We start from the raw sequence: 15,541 nt of genomic DNA on the forward strand, positions 1-15,541 counted from the left end.
TTTGGCATGCGTTAAGTTTAGAAAAAAGTACTCTTATGAACTGTGCTAAAATTTGTAACGCAAGAGCCAAAATACAAAGGGCAGATTGGATCTTGGATGAGCAGTTTGTCAAGAGGCACCAGTGACCGTTGTGAGAGACGGGGTACAGGCTGTAAGGGCAGTCGTTTTCACCGTGCCATGAGCACTGTGTTTCCACATTGAGTGACAGATACTTTCCCAGGAGACTTCCTCCCTTGTAAATATAGAGGGAGTTGGAAAAGGTTTGTTAAATGGTACCTTTGGATAGTTTAGGGGAACTTAGAGGCAAGTTACAGTAGAAGCAGCAGCAACTCACGCTCGTTTGGACTCTCCCACAATGACTTTGGGACTGAGGGCCTTGAATCCAAATGAGTGGCTGTCTTGGTAGGATGTCCAAAGGTCTCCTCAAGGCTTCCCTAAGAAGCATGGGTCCACAGTGCTGCCCCGAAATAGAGTTACTCTCCCAGGACTTCAAAAGCACTGTGTTCACCTTCAAGTTTGTGCAGTAATTTTACTCACAGGTCCTCTCGTACCTGGGGGCAGCCACAAGCTTATCAGCCTCCTGATGTGGCCACGGGGTTGTCCTGCTGCTCCAGAAGCTTTTACTCCTGTAATGCACAGATTTATGGGTCAGGCTGTCTCCCTGGGGCCCCAGGTGGCATGTCCACTTCAGGAGACTGAAGATACCACAGCAGAAGGAAATAGGGCTGGGAGTTGGAAAACGGATTGTAAAAGAAAGAGTGGGTGCTCCAGGACCTCAGGGGACACCAGAGCTTTCCTTGGGTAATGACACAGCAGGTACGTGGTGAAGGGCCTTATGGCAGGGCAGCCTGTCCGTGGGTTGGGGGAACGATATCCCCATGGGAGCAGGTTAGGGGTGGAGCTTTTAGTTAAGTTTCCTCTAAAAGAAACCAAGTTTCTGTCCTCAAAACTCCCCTGCAAGCTGAACCAAATCCTCCTGTAGACACAGCCTAACAGATGTAGTCAGGCCGGAGGTGCCTGAGGCTGGAGGACAAATCCTTGATCCTCACAGCGCTTTCCCCTGCCCTCCGTCTTCCCCTCACTGTTTCTGTAGCACAACCGGAGCAAAGGTTGCTCAGCGATTAGCGCTTGTGGATGTGACTCTCCTTGCACTTCGCCACCACTTTAACTTTTGTCCCCAAATAACAGTTTTAAACATCGTGAACTGAACTGTTCCCTGGAGTCGTGCTAGGGAGGAGTTTGGCTCTGTAATCGTACTAATACAGACATACTGTCCATAGCTCACTGTTTCATCATGAGCGAAACTGCCCTTAACAGACCAAGCTGCCTTTGGGACTCATGGCACTTACAGGAATATTAAAAATAGCTCTTCTCTCTGCATAAACAACTATGGGTGTCTTAAAGTAAGGACAGAGATCACGCAATACTGTTGTAATTAAAGTAACATAGCTTTTACATGGTGTAAGTGTTTAGTATCCCCAGTATTTCCCCAGCCATGCTACTACTCTTTATAGTTCTGAAATTAAAAATAATTTCAAGAACTTCCAGGTACTTTGCCATCATAGACAATGCCAGCTGCCAGGCAGCCAGCTACCCGCATCGAAAGGACAGGTCAATAAATAGTCTTTAACTGAAGACATCCATCTGCTTTGTGGCATAATTAATTCTGATTTAATTCAGGGGTTTGTGAGTATTTGGTTTCTGAAACCCAATGCCTTTTTTATTGTGGGACATTTATGTAATGTCCTCATCAGTATTGCTTTGTAAAACTAACGGTGCCCAGATATAATTGACCACATCATCGATGCATTAACCTCTTTGCGTTGAATAACACATGTCCTTCTCAGCCTGGCTGGATGTATAGTACAGCCTGACATTTCAGTTCATTTGAATTAATGTTCTGTGCAAATCACATGCTTGCTTGAGCAGCAATAAAAGGGGGTTAAGCAAATCTGGCTTTGCATCAGGAGACTTACCTCTTGGTATCACATGCTTCAGGTCTTATTTCTGAAGATTTTATTTTAAAGTCCAAAACCTTAAAGGCTTACACACATATTAATACATAAGGGCTAAATGTTACGGGGTAATTATGGTTGAACAAAACCTCTGATTGTCTGGTGCTGGCCAAGTGTTTATAAATATTTGGTAATCAGCAGACTTTATTCATCCAAATCCCAAGAAAGACCATCACATGCTAATGGCATGTAATCCCAAAGGGAGCAATACAAAAACTAAACAAAATCTAGGGCAGCTGTCTCTGCCTTTGGAGGCAAACGAGAGTTTTAAAAATTGTTTCATATTCTCCTTCTAATAGTCTTCTGGTACAACTGCTTCAGTGTTAGTTATTCTTGTCCATCCAATGTGAAAGAGTGCTTCGCCTTTCCTGGTACAAAAGGTCCTGTCTGCATTCAGTTGATTAACGAGTTGGAATATCCTTCAAGGATTACATAACTCTCCTCATTTTATTTTTGTTTATGTTCTAGAGCCAGTTACGGCTCCTATTACATTTCCATATTGCACATCACTAGAACATACTAGTGTATGAACAAGGTTCAAGAACTCATGTTTACAACAAACTCGGCCCCAGCCTGTTGTCCCGTTGGTGATATATGAGTGACACTTAATGACAGCATCAAGACTATAAATTAGAATTAGTAACAACTTCATGCACAAATGGCATGAAGTTAGTTGAGTGGGCTTGGCTGAATCTAAGCAGCAGTGGGTTGTGTAACAAAATTGAAGAGCTATCAGCATAGCCCGGCTCGTGCTCCTTCCTGAACTTGAATTTTCAGGGTATCACAAATCCAGGTTGAGTGCTTCTGCTGCAAAAATATGTTGGGTTAGATTTCATGAAACAGTTTTAAAGCTGAGGCTCCCCTGGTAATTCTGAGTGGATTCCTTGAGGTAGTAAGTCTTTGTGAGACGAGATAACCCAGGACAGAGAAAGCCAGCACATCACTTACTGCGCTTGCTGCCTCACCATAGAAAAGTAACATATCTGGCTCTCAGTAACCCCCTGGGATGCCCTCCAAAAAAGCTTGAAAGGGTTGCTGGGGCAAACTGTAGGTGAGATGACCATTTGCTTTTAGATCCCTAATAAAAAGCAAAGAAGTCTTAGCTGAATGCATTAATAGAGCTCCTTATTCCAAAATGCATTTTCAGTTAATTTTTCATGGCTTCCTGAGAGCTAGCTCTGTAGGTTGCCTTTTTAATATGAACTGCCCCATAGATTGGAAAATTGCCATTTATTTTTAAAAAAGCCACAGAAGGTTGCAGCTGAAGTTTGTTGTCTTATAAATGTATTTTCTTCTTTTGTATATGCACAACGGGTTTTTCCCTGGTTTCTTTAGGCTCAGGTGAACCAGGACTGCAACTTTATGCCAAATATTCATTACTGAGGAGTTTCTTGTAACTGCTGAATAGCTGTGCTGATTAGGGCAGACTTACCCTGTCTGGTGCCATTAGTCCTTTTCCATAACAAAATACACACACGTTCAGAGAGAATAAAGCATTTGGTGTGAGAACACATTCACACAGGTAATCCGAGTGAATTTGGCAAAGAGAGGCACAAAAACAGATGGATGAGGGCTTGAGCCCTATTAAACTGGTCCATCCAGGGTTTTTTTCCAAAAACTAATTGCAAATTTTCCATCGGTGACTTAATTCGCTATTATTTCTTTGCGGGGGGGGGGGTAGTTTAATTAATTCAGGGGAAAAACAAACCACAGTGGTTTGTCTTGTACTGGATCCACACGCAAAGCTGCGCACGCCACACTTGTGGGCCTGACCCTGGTATGGCACCCCAGACTGCTGTGGTCTCGGCTCTGCACAACTTAGGTGAAGGAAAGTGGCTGGTTTTTATAGTTGTTTGAAAATAAAACTTAATTAACAATTTGTCAGGTAGCAAGGTCATTTCTCTTGTCTCAGGGCAAGGTATTTCTGTTGTGATTGAGGTCAAAATTCTCCTTGACTTAAAAAAACCTTGCAGAAACTCTTCAGAGTTTAGTAGGTTCATTTGCAGAGGAGTTTTAGTTAAGTGAACAGTAAGAAACAGTTTGTTCTTTCATACATATTTGACAAATGAAGTAAGTATCAGGTATGACAAGGTCTGTCCAATGTGTGAGGAGTGCGTATGTTGCGTGAAAGTAAAAAAAATAGTTTTAAATCAGTATTTAACAATGACCCATGGCAATTACCAGAAGAGAGAAGCCTTGATTTTTTCCCCTCAGGAACAGAGTATTTTGGTGGTTGGATGTTGCCCCCTTAAAACCCAGCTTACAATAGGAATCTCTTTTTATTTATTAACCTAAGTGACAGAATGAAGTTTACCAAATATCTGGAGTTAGCTAAACAAGACCCTGGTGGCGGCAGTGCTGAGGGCGGACGGCGGCGCGTCTGGGCAGTGTTTGTGTGAGGGGAGAGAACGGATAATGGCTCCAGCCTTCGCCCTGCAAAGCCACGCGGTGTGATGGTTTACTGCGTTGCTTTCTCCCTTCCCTCCTTGCGTTAGTCTTGCTAATGAACTGAAAAGGAGGAGAAACACATGGATGCAGGCCAGTTGCAAGTGTCCATGATGGAGACATCGTGTGCAATGCTGCCATGTGGCTTCAAAGCCGGGGTTCGTGGCAATGCCAGGGTGAGCTGGTCTTGCATCTTCAAGGGAGCAAATGTGAAAGCCGTGGTGCTTTAAGCATACTTTCTTACCTCATCCTGAGGTAGTCATGGGCTGCTAAAAAGAGCTTAAAATGAAATGCTGTGCAATATATTGAACAAAAGAGTCCCACAAACCTAGGGAAGATGTATGGCTGCAAAGTTCAGCTTTGCTCACATAAGCCACGCTGACTTAGCAAGCAGCGTTCAAAGGGCAGGGATCTCCCCATGCACCTGCTGCCCTACACACCATCGTATACTCTCAGACATCACAACCAGAGCCTGCATCAACTGAGCTCCTACATCTCTCTCGTGTTTTGTTTCCTTTCAAATATTCAGGCGGAATGTACTGAGCTTGTCATCAGGAATTGAAGATATTGGTATTGTCAAGTGGGATCTAGCACTGTGTCTTCTCCTCGTCTGGGTGATATGTTTCTTCTGCATTTGGAAAGGAGTCAAATCCACTGGGAAAGTAAGTGCTCTTTTACCCTTTTCATAATCATTGCAGTTAGCAGATGTTAAGAATACTAAGTAATGCTGTTCTTAGAGGTATTCACTATTTCCTTGAAAAATATGTATTTTTGCACTGAATAGAAGAGGGACTCGGATTCATCTGACTTCGGAAAGTCATTGCCAGTGCCCAAAATGCCTGTGAGTCAAGTAGCCATTACTGGAATGGCATCAAGATGCAGATACAAGCACGGTTCAGTACCACTTTGCCTCTCTGAGGACGAGTGTCCCACTGATGCATGTCATGAGCACAGAAGGTCTTAGGCTTGCAATGTGTGGTGCTCTGCGCTCCCCGTCTGTGCTCTCACACCAGCCAAGTTCACTCTCAGTGCAGCGGGGTGGATGTTAACATAGCTGTGGTAGGGATGTTTTAAGTCAGTGGAAACTGCTGGATGCATAGCATTTTTGAAATGCCGCTCACTTACAGAAGAGCTCTGTGCAGACACAGGAGACTAAACTTAGGTACTCGTTCAGAAGCACTCTCCTTGACAGAGATCCTGGATAGTTTGTGGTTTTAGTCTCATCGTGTGCTCTTTAGAGTCATGTTTTTCTCTAAGGGATAACAGTTAAATCATTCCTGAACCTCATCCCTCTCCAGTGCAAGAAAAAAATTACAGTGAATCTTGGTCAATCACTTAATATTATTGCCCCTTGCATACAGTTGTGGTTTTAAACCTAGTTTCATGAGAAGAGGCTTTTGAAGCCATTGCATATGTGTGGCTCTTAGCTTTCAAACCTGTTGGGTGAGGCAGCATTTCAGATAAATCTAACAGAGGTCCCAAGATACTAAGTTCCCACACATTTGTTGTCAACTAAGTGGAAGAGAGTGACCTTGATAGAGTTCCACCTGAGAGAAAGGCTACAATGTGAACCCACCTTTTATCAGCCCCCAGAGAAGTCAGGAGGAGTGAGCAATTGCAAATGCCTCAACCGCAGAAAAAGCATCATTTAGCAGTTTTACCTTGTTACATGCTGCAGAATCAACCAGGAGACAAAACTCCATAGGAGACCAGACCCCGTTAGTTCCACTGTTGACTAAACTACTTGCTTTACTGTCGTTTCTGTCTTGCTTTCTGTGATATTTGTCATGGAGCCTCATTAAAATCATGCTGGTGCCTCACCCTGGATTCCTGTCAGCTTTGCCCAAAGAACAGCTTCCACACCTCTAAAGCATACGTTGACAAAAATGTTTGCTTCTCTGTTCCCTCTGATTGATGTGACCCGATGAGGTGATTGTGTAAGTTTTATAGTAAAGGTGAACGCAATAAATCTACCGCAGTAGCCGAGTGGAAGCACACATTTCTGCAGTACCTTTGGCGAGCCTGGTGTCTGCTCGGTAAAGGTTATGGTAGCTCTGAGAGATTTTTCCAATCTCCCTATGGTACGCTATTTCAAGCCCCTGTGAGGGTAACAGGTTGAAAACAGGTCTATTAAAATCAGTTATCTAAAAATTTGTGTTTTCTGAAAATTCAGCAAAATGGTCTCATTCCTAAGACAAGGCGGTTGGTAGGAATTCGCTGCTTCCCCTCTGCAGCGTTCTGAGCTCGTGCGGGTGTGGAGCCAGAGCCCAACAAAACCATTGGAAAGTCTCTGGTTGAGTCCATTAACTTTGAGGTCAAACAAAAGTAAACTGTAAACTCTAATGGAGGACTTGAATTATTTGAGAAGTCTAGTTTACTTTAGTAGATGGTTGTTTATAGCACTTCCCTGCTTTGCAGCGTGTTAATGGCTCTTTGGAGAGAGGAAAAAAAAAAAAGACATAGTTTTTAAATCTCGTAGTAGCGTATTGGACAAATAAACATGAAATCATGAGGAAAAATAACAGTTGTGCTTATGCTTTGGACAATGTGCTTGATCTTAAAAATTCCTCCAGCATTACGAGAGAATCCTTACCTGCACCGCGAAGACCGCTTTGTGAGTGTTGTTTACTTAGTTCCTGCAAGTCCAGGAATATCTTTCTTGTAAGAAAACTTTGATTTTTCATAGACTTGGCTTATATTAAAAAAAAATTAGAAAGCACCCTTTTATCCTTCAAGTTTTGGTGAAACCAGGCTAATGTGTAATATATATCGTCGGTGGAAAATATACAGAAAATTCAAGGAGAGAATTAAAAAGGACATATATGAAAAGGTTTCCTTTCATTTTATGAAATCAGTCCGGCTCCATGAATTATTATGGCAATGGAGGCTTTGAGTTCTGCTCGTTATTCTCAGAGGACACACTTAAGAAGAAAAGTGGTGCATCCCGGGAGCTTTGCTGTAGTTGTCAAATTCTGGAAAACAAAAATACATTTTAACTCATGGCAGCAAACTGTAATTACCTGGGGGGATCATCTGACTCCATGAAAAACGCCCTTTCTTGGACAGCAGTGATTCTTGACTGTAACACAGTGGTTATATAAAAAATGAGAGAAAGCACTGATGAGCAAAGAAAACAAAATGTTAGAGGTCAAAAAGCGTGGGTCTAAAGATAAAACTGTCCAAATGCAAGCTCAATTAACCCTCACACTGGAGATTAAAGCAAAGGGCTCTTTCATCAAATGAATGAGAAGATAACAAGAAGAGAAGAAGTAGGCTGTTATTCAAAGAGACTGGGAATAGAGGTTAAAGATAATGAAGACATATCTTCAAAACTGGTTGAACAGAGCCTTAGTTTCCAATAATGATGTTGCTGAATAGGCAGCAAGGGCAAGAATGAAGCTATGGGGCTGGAAATTACCACTGTTGAGGCTGATGCCAACCTGAAGGGCTTCATGTGTTCAAGGCAATGGGAAGGAAGGCACAGGAGCACGGACCAAATTATCTTCATCTCTGAAAGAAGTGCCTCATGAAATGGCATGTAGGAGCAGTAGTGAGGCTGCACAGCAAAGTCAGAGGTAGCAGCAGAGCTTGCAAAACAGTCTGCAGTTTTTAAGTTCAAATAGAGAATGAGGTAATGCTTTAGGTGCCCTTGGCAAGGGAATCTCTTCAGCTGCCCTGGCAAAGGTGCACTTGTCATGTGAGGAAGACAAACAGAGCAAAGGCAGAATTTCTGACAAAAGTCATGAGTTGTATAAAATCTTGTGTGTTCTCTGCCTGAGTGATGTGACCACTGTCTGGGAGGCTCTGGAGGGATTAAAGAACCTGCATTGCCTGCAGGCCTAAAGCAGTAAGGTGGTAAAGACTTTTAGTTTAAACTAGAAGTAGACACAGAAACTCAGGTCAGGTCCTTTTTAGGTATGAGGGGGCTTTGAATTCCCATTGTTAGATCTCTCTTGATTCTGGAGGTGTAGCGTTCACTGCCGCAGACTAAACATACCTTTTCTTCTTTTTTTTTTTTAATTGCCAGGTAGTGTACATCACTGCCACGTTCCCATTCATCATGCTCCTTGTTCTGCTCATCCGTGGTGTGACCCTGCCTGGAGCTGCAGAAGGCATCAAGTTTTATCTTTATCCTGATATCTCACGGTTAGCTGACCCACAGGTACAGAACCAGGAGTGGGGAGCGGGATGATTTTCTACGCGTAGGGGGATGGTGGAGGGGGATGGTGGTGATGTAATGGCAATAGATTTTTTTTCCACGGTCTTTAGAGGTCCAAATATAGCATGAACATTAATGCTGGGTTATATTTTCCAGAGATCTGCTTGAGAAGGTCACTGTTATATGTGTTAATGCATCTTTCCATGTGTATGTATGTGTGTGTATGCGTGTGTATTTTTTTTGTGTCAAAGGATTCTGAGGCTGTAGACTCTGTCCCGTTATACAATCTCAGCTTTCTTGTTGGTAAGGTAAGGGAGATGCATTTTTTTTCATGAGGATAGTCTTTAGTTTCAAAGGAGAGACACGTGAGCTTCACAGATGGGACAACAAGCAACAACTGTGAGTACCAGTGTCACTAAGCTCCCACTGCTCAATAGGAGGAGATTGGGAAAGAGGTGAATGAAATAATAGAAGAATGAAAACCCATGCAAAGGTGGAGAAAAATGCTTTCTGAGGCACAGGAACTACCGTTCGCTTAGCCCTGGCTAGTGGAGCTAGGCTTACTCTTTCTGTATAGGCTGTGATTAGGTAAAGGTTCCTGTCTGTGCTCACAGAGTGCAAATATGTGACACTTGAGCAGACCAGCATCATTTCAGCCAATAGTGATCACATGAGAAATGGGAAAAAATGCAATACCCCCCAAAAAAACCCAAGGGATCTTTGAAAATAAAATGTTGGTCACAGTGAGTCTGTCTTTGCTATTTCTTTCTAATGAGTATTTGGTTAAAATTCCAATGATAGCTAAATAACTGAAGTAGGAAAAGTGTAATTGAAAGAAACATTGTGGAAATCTGGTTCATTCTCTAGTCTTGCCCTCTTTGTACAAGACACCCTCTTCTCAGGAGACATTATATTTTATGAATGAATCTTCTTTTATGGGACTCTATCATTTTTATGATCTACTATTAGCCCTAAGCCCAGAGCATCAGCCAATAATGTAGAAGAGATTCATGCAAGCTGGCAGGCCCCCTCCCATGGTCTAGCAAAAGCATCATCTCCAAGGAGACACCAGTCAGCAAGGTGCTGGAAAGCGATGGTGGGAGGGAGGAGGTAATGGTCTACAGTCTTAATTCTCACTTACTCAGATTCCTTGGTGGTTTCTACTGGCGTTAGCAGACTTCCATTAGCAGAAAGAAGTGAACAGATGGGTTTCAATGGATGCATTTTGATAGCTTGCTATGTGTTTACTAACTGAGAAGTTGATAGTGTACTGTTATTTCACTCTGTATATGTTTTTTTAATGTAATCAGGAGAAAGAATCATGAGACCGAGATCAGATACAAATCTTATAAAGTGCATTGTATTTTGCTTGTTTTCCCCCCACCCCTATGGCTTTTTATCTTGCATTTGAACAGATACAAAAACAACCAGAAAGCTAGAAAAATAAACAAACCAAATACACAAACCTGTTTCTCAAGCTTTTCACATCCTCAGTTTAGTGGGTCTGTCAGCTGATTCTAACTGAAATGAGTTACAACAGAAATGAGCAATGTTATAAATACTTCTGCATTTCCTATTGCACTGAAACACATTTATTGTTGCGCCAACAGGAAGGATCAGCTGAATGACTAAGACTAGAAATACTGAGCATCTCTGGGGAGGGGATACAGGAACTGTTGAAGAGATGATGTTCTTGTAGGCTCTGACGCTAACAGTTTTCTTTTCCCTATAAAAAGCAAACTTGCAAATGTGATGTTCTCTTTCCCTCCCTCCCTGATCCTTTAGCTATCACCCTCAATGGAAGCAATTCTTTTGTTGATTTTGCATAGTTTGAACTGTGTGTTTGTGTTGAGTGTTGCAATGCAATGCTGCAGGTATTAACAGTCTTTCCATCTTTCCCTTTAGGTCTGGATAGATGCAGGGACACAAATCTTCTTCTCATATGCAATCTGCTTAGGAGCAATGACTTCCCTGGGGAGCTACAACAAGTACAAATACAACTGCTATAGGCAAGTTTCCATCCAAGGGGGTTTAGTGTTTTAGCTAAATGATGTAAATAAAGTAGGGACAATGGGTTAATTTTTTTTTTAATTAACTTGCTCCATGACATATGTGTGACTTAGGGACTGTTTGCTGCTGGGATGCCTGAACAGTGGTACCAGTTTTGTGTCTGGCTTCGCAATTTTTTCCGTCCTGGGCTTCATGGCACAAGAGCAAGGGGTGAACATTGCTGATGTGGCAGAGTCAGGTACGATGGTATTGGTGGCAGTGGTGGTGGGCACTGCCGCCTAGCGTGTGAGCAAAGTTCTGCAGACTCAATCAGCTAACATCTAAGCAATAAAAACAGAACAAGATTTCCCATAATCTCCAGAAAAATAAGCACATTGTTGATTTGGGCTTTCATCTAGAGCAGTGAGGGTTAGCCGGGGTTGTATTGTTTACTCTGTCTTGATTAACAGGGCAGCGAACACATTTCCTAGAGTATGCCAATCCGTTTGAGTTGAGATTAGAGTTAAGATAACCGCACCATTATCTAGCGTCCAGAATGTCATTGATTTGAGAATTTATTCCATCCTTCTTTTCAGACTACCTTTATTTTCATTCAAATGCAAATAGCCAGTGTTTATGTATTTTTCATAGCTTAGTTTTGCTTGCTCACAGCAGAGCGCTGCAGTGGGAGTATTACCTTGGCCTTTTGAAGGGACATACACGCGTACATTCCCAAGTCTCACTGAAAGGCAAGAGAGGTTGGAGAACTCCATCTCCTGGGTTCTGTGCACCATTTCATCCACAGGAACTCTAAGTTGTTGCAGTCCTGCATTTGTCCTCTGTAGCTTCAGCGTGAGGGTGACAGAACTGTGAGAAGTCCATTTTGAAACGGGATGTACACTTAGGTTCCCCCCTTACTTCAGAACTGTTCTTCCCATTGACATTCAGCTATGCACTTGCAGCTGAATAAGGCTAAATCCTCATAGCATGTGAATGTATCTCAGATGACATTTTTTCCTCTGTGCATGTCTTGTCCATGAGGGCAGGTGTAACCATGTGTTTTCACGTAGAACAGACAGATTAGATGGGAATTACCATTCAAAAATAATGTCAGGCCTCGACAGCCATGAGACTTAAAGCTAATCAGATTCAAGTAATAACAATGTCACCTGAGTGCACTTTTGGCATTTCTTTCTGATTTTTTTTTTTTGAGCAATTTTAATTCATCTGCATAGTATTTGAAAGCTTTCCTCTGCAAACATGCTATTAAAAAGAAAAAGTCAATGTATCTTCTGATCACATGGCTCTGGGAGTTAAGCCTTTAAGAAAAATATCTCACTTCACAAGGGCTAATGAAAAACTAATGACATTGGTGGCACCGCTGGATTCTTGGGTGGCTGCAATTGGCATAACTCTCACAAGTGCAATTAGTTAACGGTCTTGGCCATAACGCTTATTTTGATCAGAGGTCGATTGCTTTGTTTGAAAACAGGAAGCAAGGGAATAATCCTATTGAATGAATCATAAATAGCCTCTTTTTTTTTTTAAATGTAGGTGGATCAATTCCGAGAGTAGCATTTTTAAGTATTTCCACATTAGGTTTTTATCTGGTCAATATTTATTCTAATTTTTATTATTAAACCTCTGATAAGCAGGCAGTCATATTCCTGTTGCTTGACATTTTTAGAATTAAACGATTTTATAGTAACAATGGGTTGTTAAGTAATGTTTAAATACAAATTAACTAACAGACTTAGTGTTTACATAGCATTTTTTCATCAACAGCGCAAAAAGCATTTTTTTAAAGGAGGGATTTTATAGTTTATTATAGGGACAACGAGGGCACTGATTAGCTTCCGAACTTGGTTTTCGGTTTCTTGCACATTTTGTTGTCGATTCCTTCAGGTTTTCTACTTTATTTAAATTCAGCCCAAGTCGCTACTGGCCAGAGATTGCAACCGCCTCACTGTTCAGTGGGTTGCCCATCATCACTGGCTGGTCTTTGGCTAAATCCTAAGGGACATTTTTACATGACAGTAAACATTACCAAAATGACCCCAAATTATCCAAACCACTTCCCATGGGTTTCCTTGCTGCCTTTCTCAGCAGAGGTCAAGCGCAGAGCCACTGGAGACTGCTTGGTCCCCTGGGATGAGCGTCCCAGGACCTGCGTGGGGCCGTGGGGGAGGCTTTCGCTGCCTCTGCTGCCCTGCGGCTGACTTCTCAGCACAGAGACATTCAGCAGGTGCTTGAGCCTCTTTTTTTCGGCCTTGCCTTTTTTGGTTTTGTACGACACAAGGTCAGAACCGCTCCCCTGGGTCAGGAAAAAGGTGAGCAGAGGTGCTGCTGCTTGGCCATAGCACCAGGGAGGGGACGCTGTCCATGGGGCCAAGACCTCCTGCCCCTCACGTCTCTGACCAGTGAGTTAAATCCCTCCTGCCCTATGCGTGACACCATTTGTTTCCTTGTTTGCCTTCCCGCAAGCCAGGGGAACGTCAGCAAATTTGCTGACAGCAGAATCTCATGGCCACATTTTTTACCTGTGCCAAATTCAGCCTTGGTGCAATGTTCCTGGGACACCCTCATCAGTGAGGGGTGGCTCCCACTTAAAGCACTGGTTGCTGCTGCTGGCTTGCACTGGCTTAGACTTACACGACAGTTACATTAGACCCCTTTGACTTCCCAGTGAAAGGAGACTTTTAATAAATAGCACTTGATTTTTTTCAGAAATACTTTTGAAGGGAGAGGGGAAAGCAGTGGAGGCTCAACAAAGGCATAGTGAGTCCTGTCTAATCTGTGCTGCGTCTCTGGCTGGAAGAAATACATTACCGCCTGTGCAATTTGTAGCAGTGTTAAAACAGCACAAGATCTGCCTTTTTTTTAAATCCAACTGCAAACAAATTCAGATTAAGCAGGCCTGACTGTAGTGCCTTGGCCTTCCTAATGCCTGCCCGGTCTCTGCCTCCGCAGTGCTCTGCTCCTGAGGCACGTCTCCAGCCGTGCCGCAGCACTTCGCCGGCAAAGGGCCAGCAAGTGGGCTGGGATTCTGGCAGTCCTAATTAGCTCTTAATAGCAGCCACAAGTGCTTCACTTTTGCAAAACACCCTTTAGAGCAACAGAGTTTCAAATTAAATACAATTTTAGATTATTTATGTTCAGTCGAGGGGATGCCAGGAACATTTTCTTTCACATGGACTTTTCTCTTTATATTTCAACACTTAGTTTCAAAGGAAAATCAAAGCTAGCCCAGGGCTTAGGACACTTGGTGTTAGACTGTATGACAGCGCAAGGACAGTTTCACTGGCCAAAGCATACAGAATTGCAGCAAGTTTTGAGGAGAGCAGTTTTCCATCTGTCTCATCAATTGCACAGATCAGCTGCAAATGCCATCTGGTAGCAGCTCCCCCTCAGGGAGGATCTACTACATCCGCTGAATTAGGGGGAAAAAAGCAAAGCCCCCCAAAATTTGAGACATTCACCAATTTTTTGGTATCTTCTGTCATATAAAATCTTAGTTGTGTTTCATTTTAAATAAAATTAGTTGCTCGATTGTTGGCTAATTTGTATTTATTTCTGTTCAAATATTTTCAGTGACTTAAAGTTTTCTTTAGTTTGAAAAAAAGTCATCTTTTTTTTTACCTCTTTCTCTTGCTTCTTTTTCCATCTTTCTTGTTGGAAAGGAAAAGTGGGAGGTAGGAAGAGCAGTGTTAGAGATTTTCCCGTACAGATCAGAGATAAGATTTCTGTCCCTGCACTGCAGCAGTTTAAAAAAATTCCTTTTCCTATTGAAAACTACTTGAATCTACTTCAAAATCCTGGAAAATGCTGGTTTTTGAGGCTCCTTAAAACAAACAAGCAGATGAGCCAGGCATTCCCAGGTTTAATCTGAATTTAAATCTGCCCTCAGAAGTTTTTGTTGGCTTCACAAAATTTCTATGGCCACTTTGAGAGCCTGCCGTAAATGCCAGATTGCCAGTGTTCCTGTCTCCCACTTGGAGAGGGCTCTTTCTCTCTCAACAAAAGCTCTCATAAGCGATAGCTGATAGCACCTGGCTCCAGGTGAGAGCGCCTTTGGAGGTCAGCATGCGAGAGCACTGCACGTATGTTCGGTGTGTCGGTATGAGTGAGATGCCGTCTGGTCCACGGTGCAGACGAGACGCAGTCTAGTAATGAGCCCTTGCAAACAAGGCTTTGGTTCCCAGGGCAGAGAAGCCAGGCTCTTAGTCCCAGCCCCGCTGGTGCTCCCAGACTGTTGCAATCCATCCTGCAGTTGGGGCTGATGTTGGTCACATTAGCGTCACCGTGGCAGGTCTGCCTAGGCTGGCCGGATAGGGACAGGTGATGCGCCAGCGTGGAAAGTGATTTTACACAGGGTGATTTTACACACCAGCAATTCCTAACAGCAGGAAGCATTTTCTTCAGGGACCACAGCTGATATAACTAGGAGTAGCCCGATCACTTCAGTGCAGCAGTGAGGGTTTGCAGAAGCAAAGGAGCAGACTCCTGAAGTGCAAACCCCGCTCTAGAAAAGCCATGCTGGGTTTGGAGGTTGCATACAGAGGGAGGCAGTGGTTGCATTAGCAAAGATCCTGGGGAATGTTTGGAGCAGAGTCCCTTCCCTGCATGCAAAAGAGTTTCATCATCATCATCTTCATCGTGACCACGTGGGCTAGCAGTGGGATTCTGCCATTCCCCTGGGTCACCCCTTCTCCCCCCGGCCCCAATACCGTCCTGTGTCCAAGCAGGACAGGTGTAGGGCAGGTGTAGGACATCCATTATTGGCATGTTTGAGACAGATGTTAAAACTGGTGATCTGTTAGCAATGGCCTCGGGGGTTTGCCTGTGGTTTCTGCTGTAGTCATGCGTGCTTCGATTTCAGATAAAAGAGCCAAACTGTTTCACTTCTGGTATTTCCAGCCGCGTTTGGATTTAT

General features: G+C 43.1%; 1 protein-coding gene across 3 annotated transcripts in view; it reads left to right on the forward strand.

The window, feature by feature from the left end:
* The window catches only part of SLC6A6 (solute carrier family 6 (neurotransmitter transporter), member 6), a 59,133-nt gene that overhangs the window by 28,375 nt on the left and 15,217 nt on the right, over nucleotides 1-15,541 (forward strand). For all 3 annotated transcript variants that reach the window (XM_009329933.1, XM_009329932.1, XM_009329934.1), the window contains 4 exons: nucleotides 4,990-5,122; nucleotides 8,488-8,622; nucleotides 10,525-10,628; nucleotides 10,743-10,867. In XM_009329933.1, coding sequence (XP_009328208.1) covers nucleotides 4,990-5,122; nucleotides 8,488-8,622; nucleotides 10,525-10,628; nucleotides 10,743-10,867 — 497 coding nt within the window. The remainder of the gene's footprint in view (nucleotides 1-4,989; nucleotides 5,123-8,487; nucleotides 8,623-10,524; nucleotides 10,629-10,742; nucleotides 10,868-15,541) is intronic.

This window comes from Pygoscelis adeliae, unplaced genomic scaffold (assembly GCF_000699105.1).
Source record: "Pygoscelis adeliae isolate BGI_AS28 unplaced genomic scaffold, ASM69910v1 Scaffold208, whole genome shotgun sequence".
NCBI classification, from domain to species: Eukaryota; Metazoa; Chordata; class Aves; order Sphenisciformes; family Spheniscidae; genus Pygoscelis; species Pygoscelis adeliae.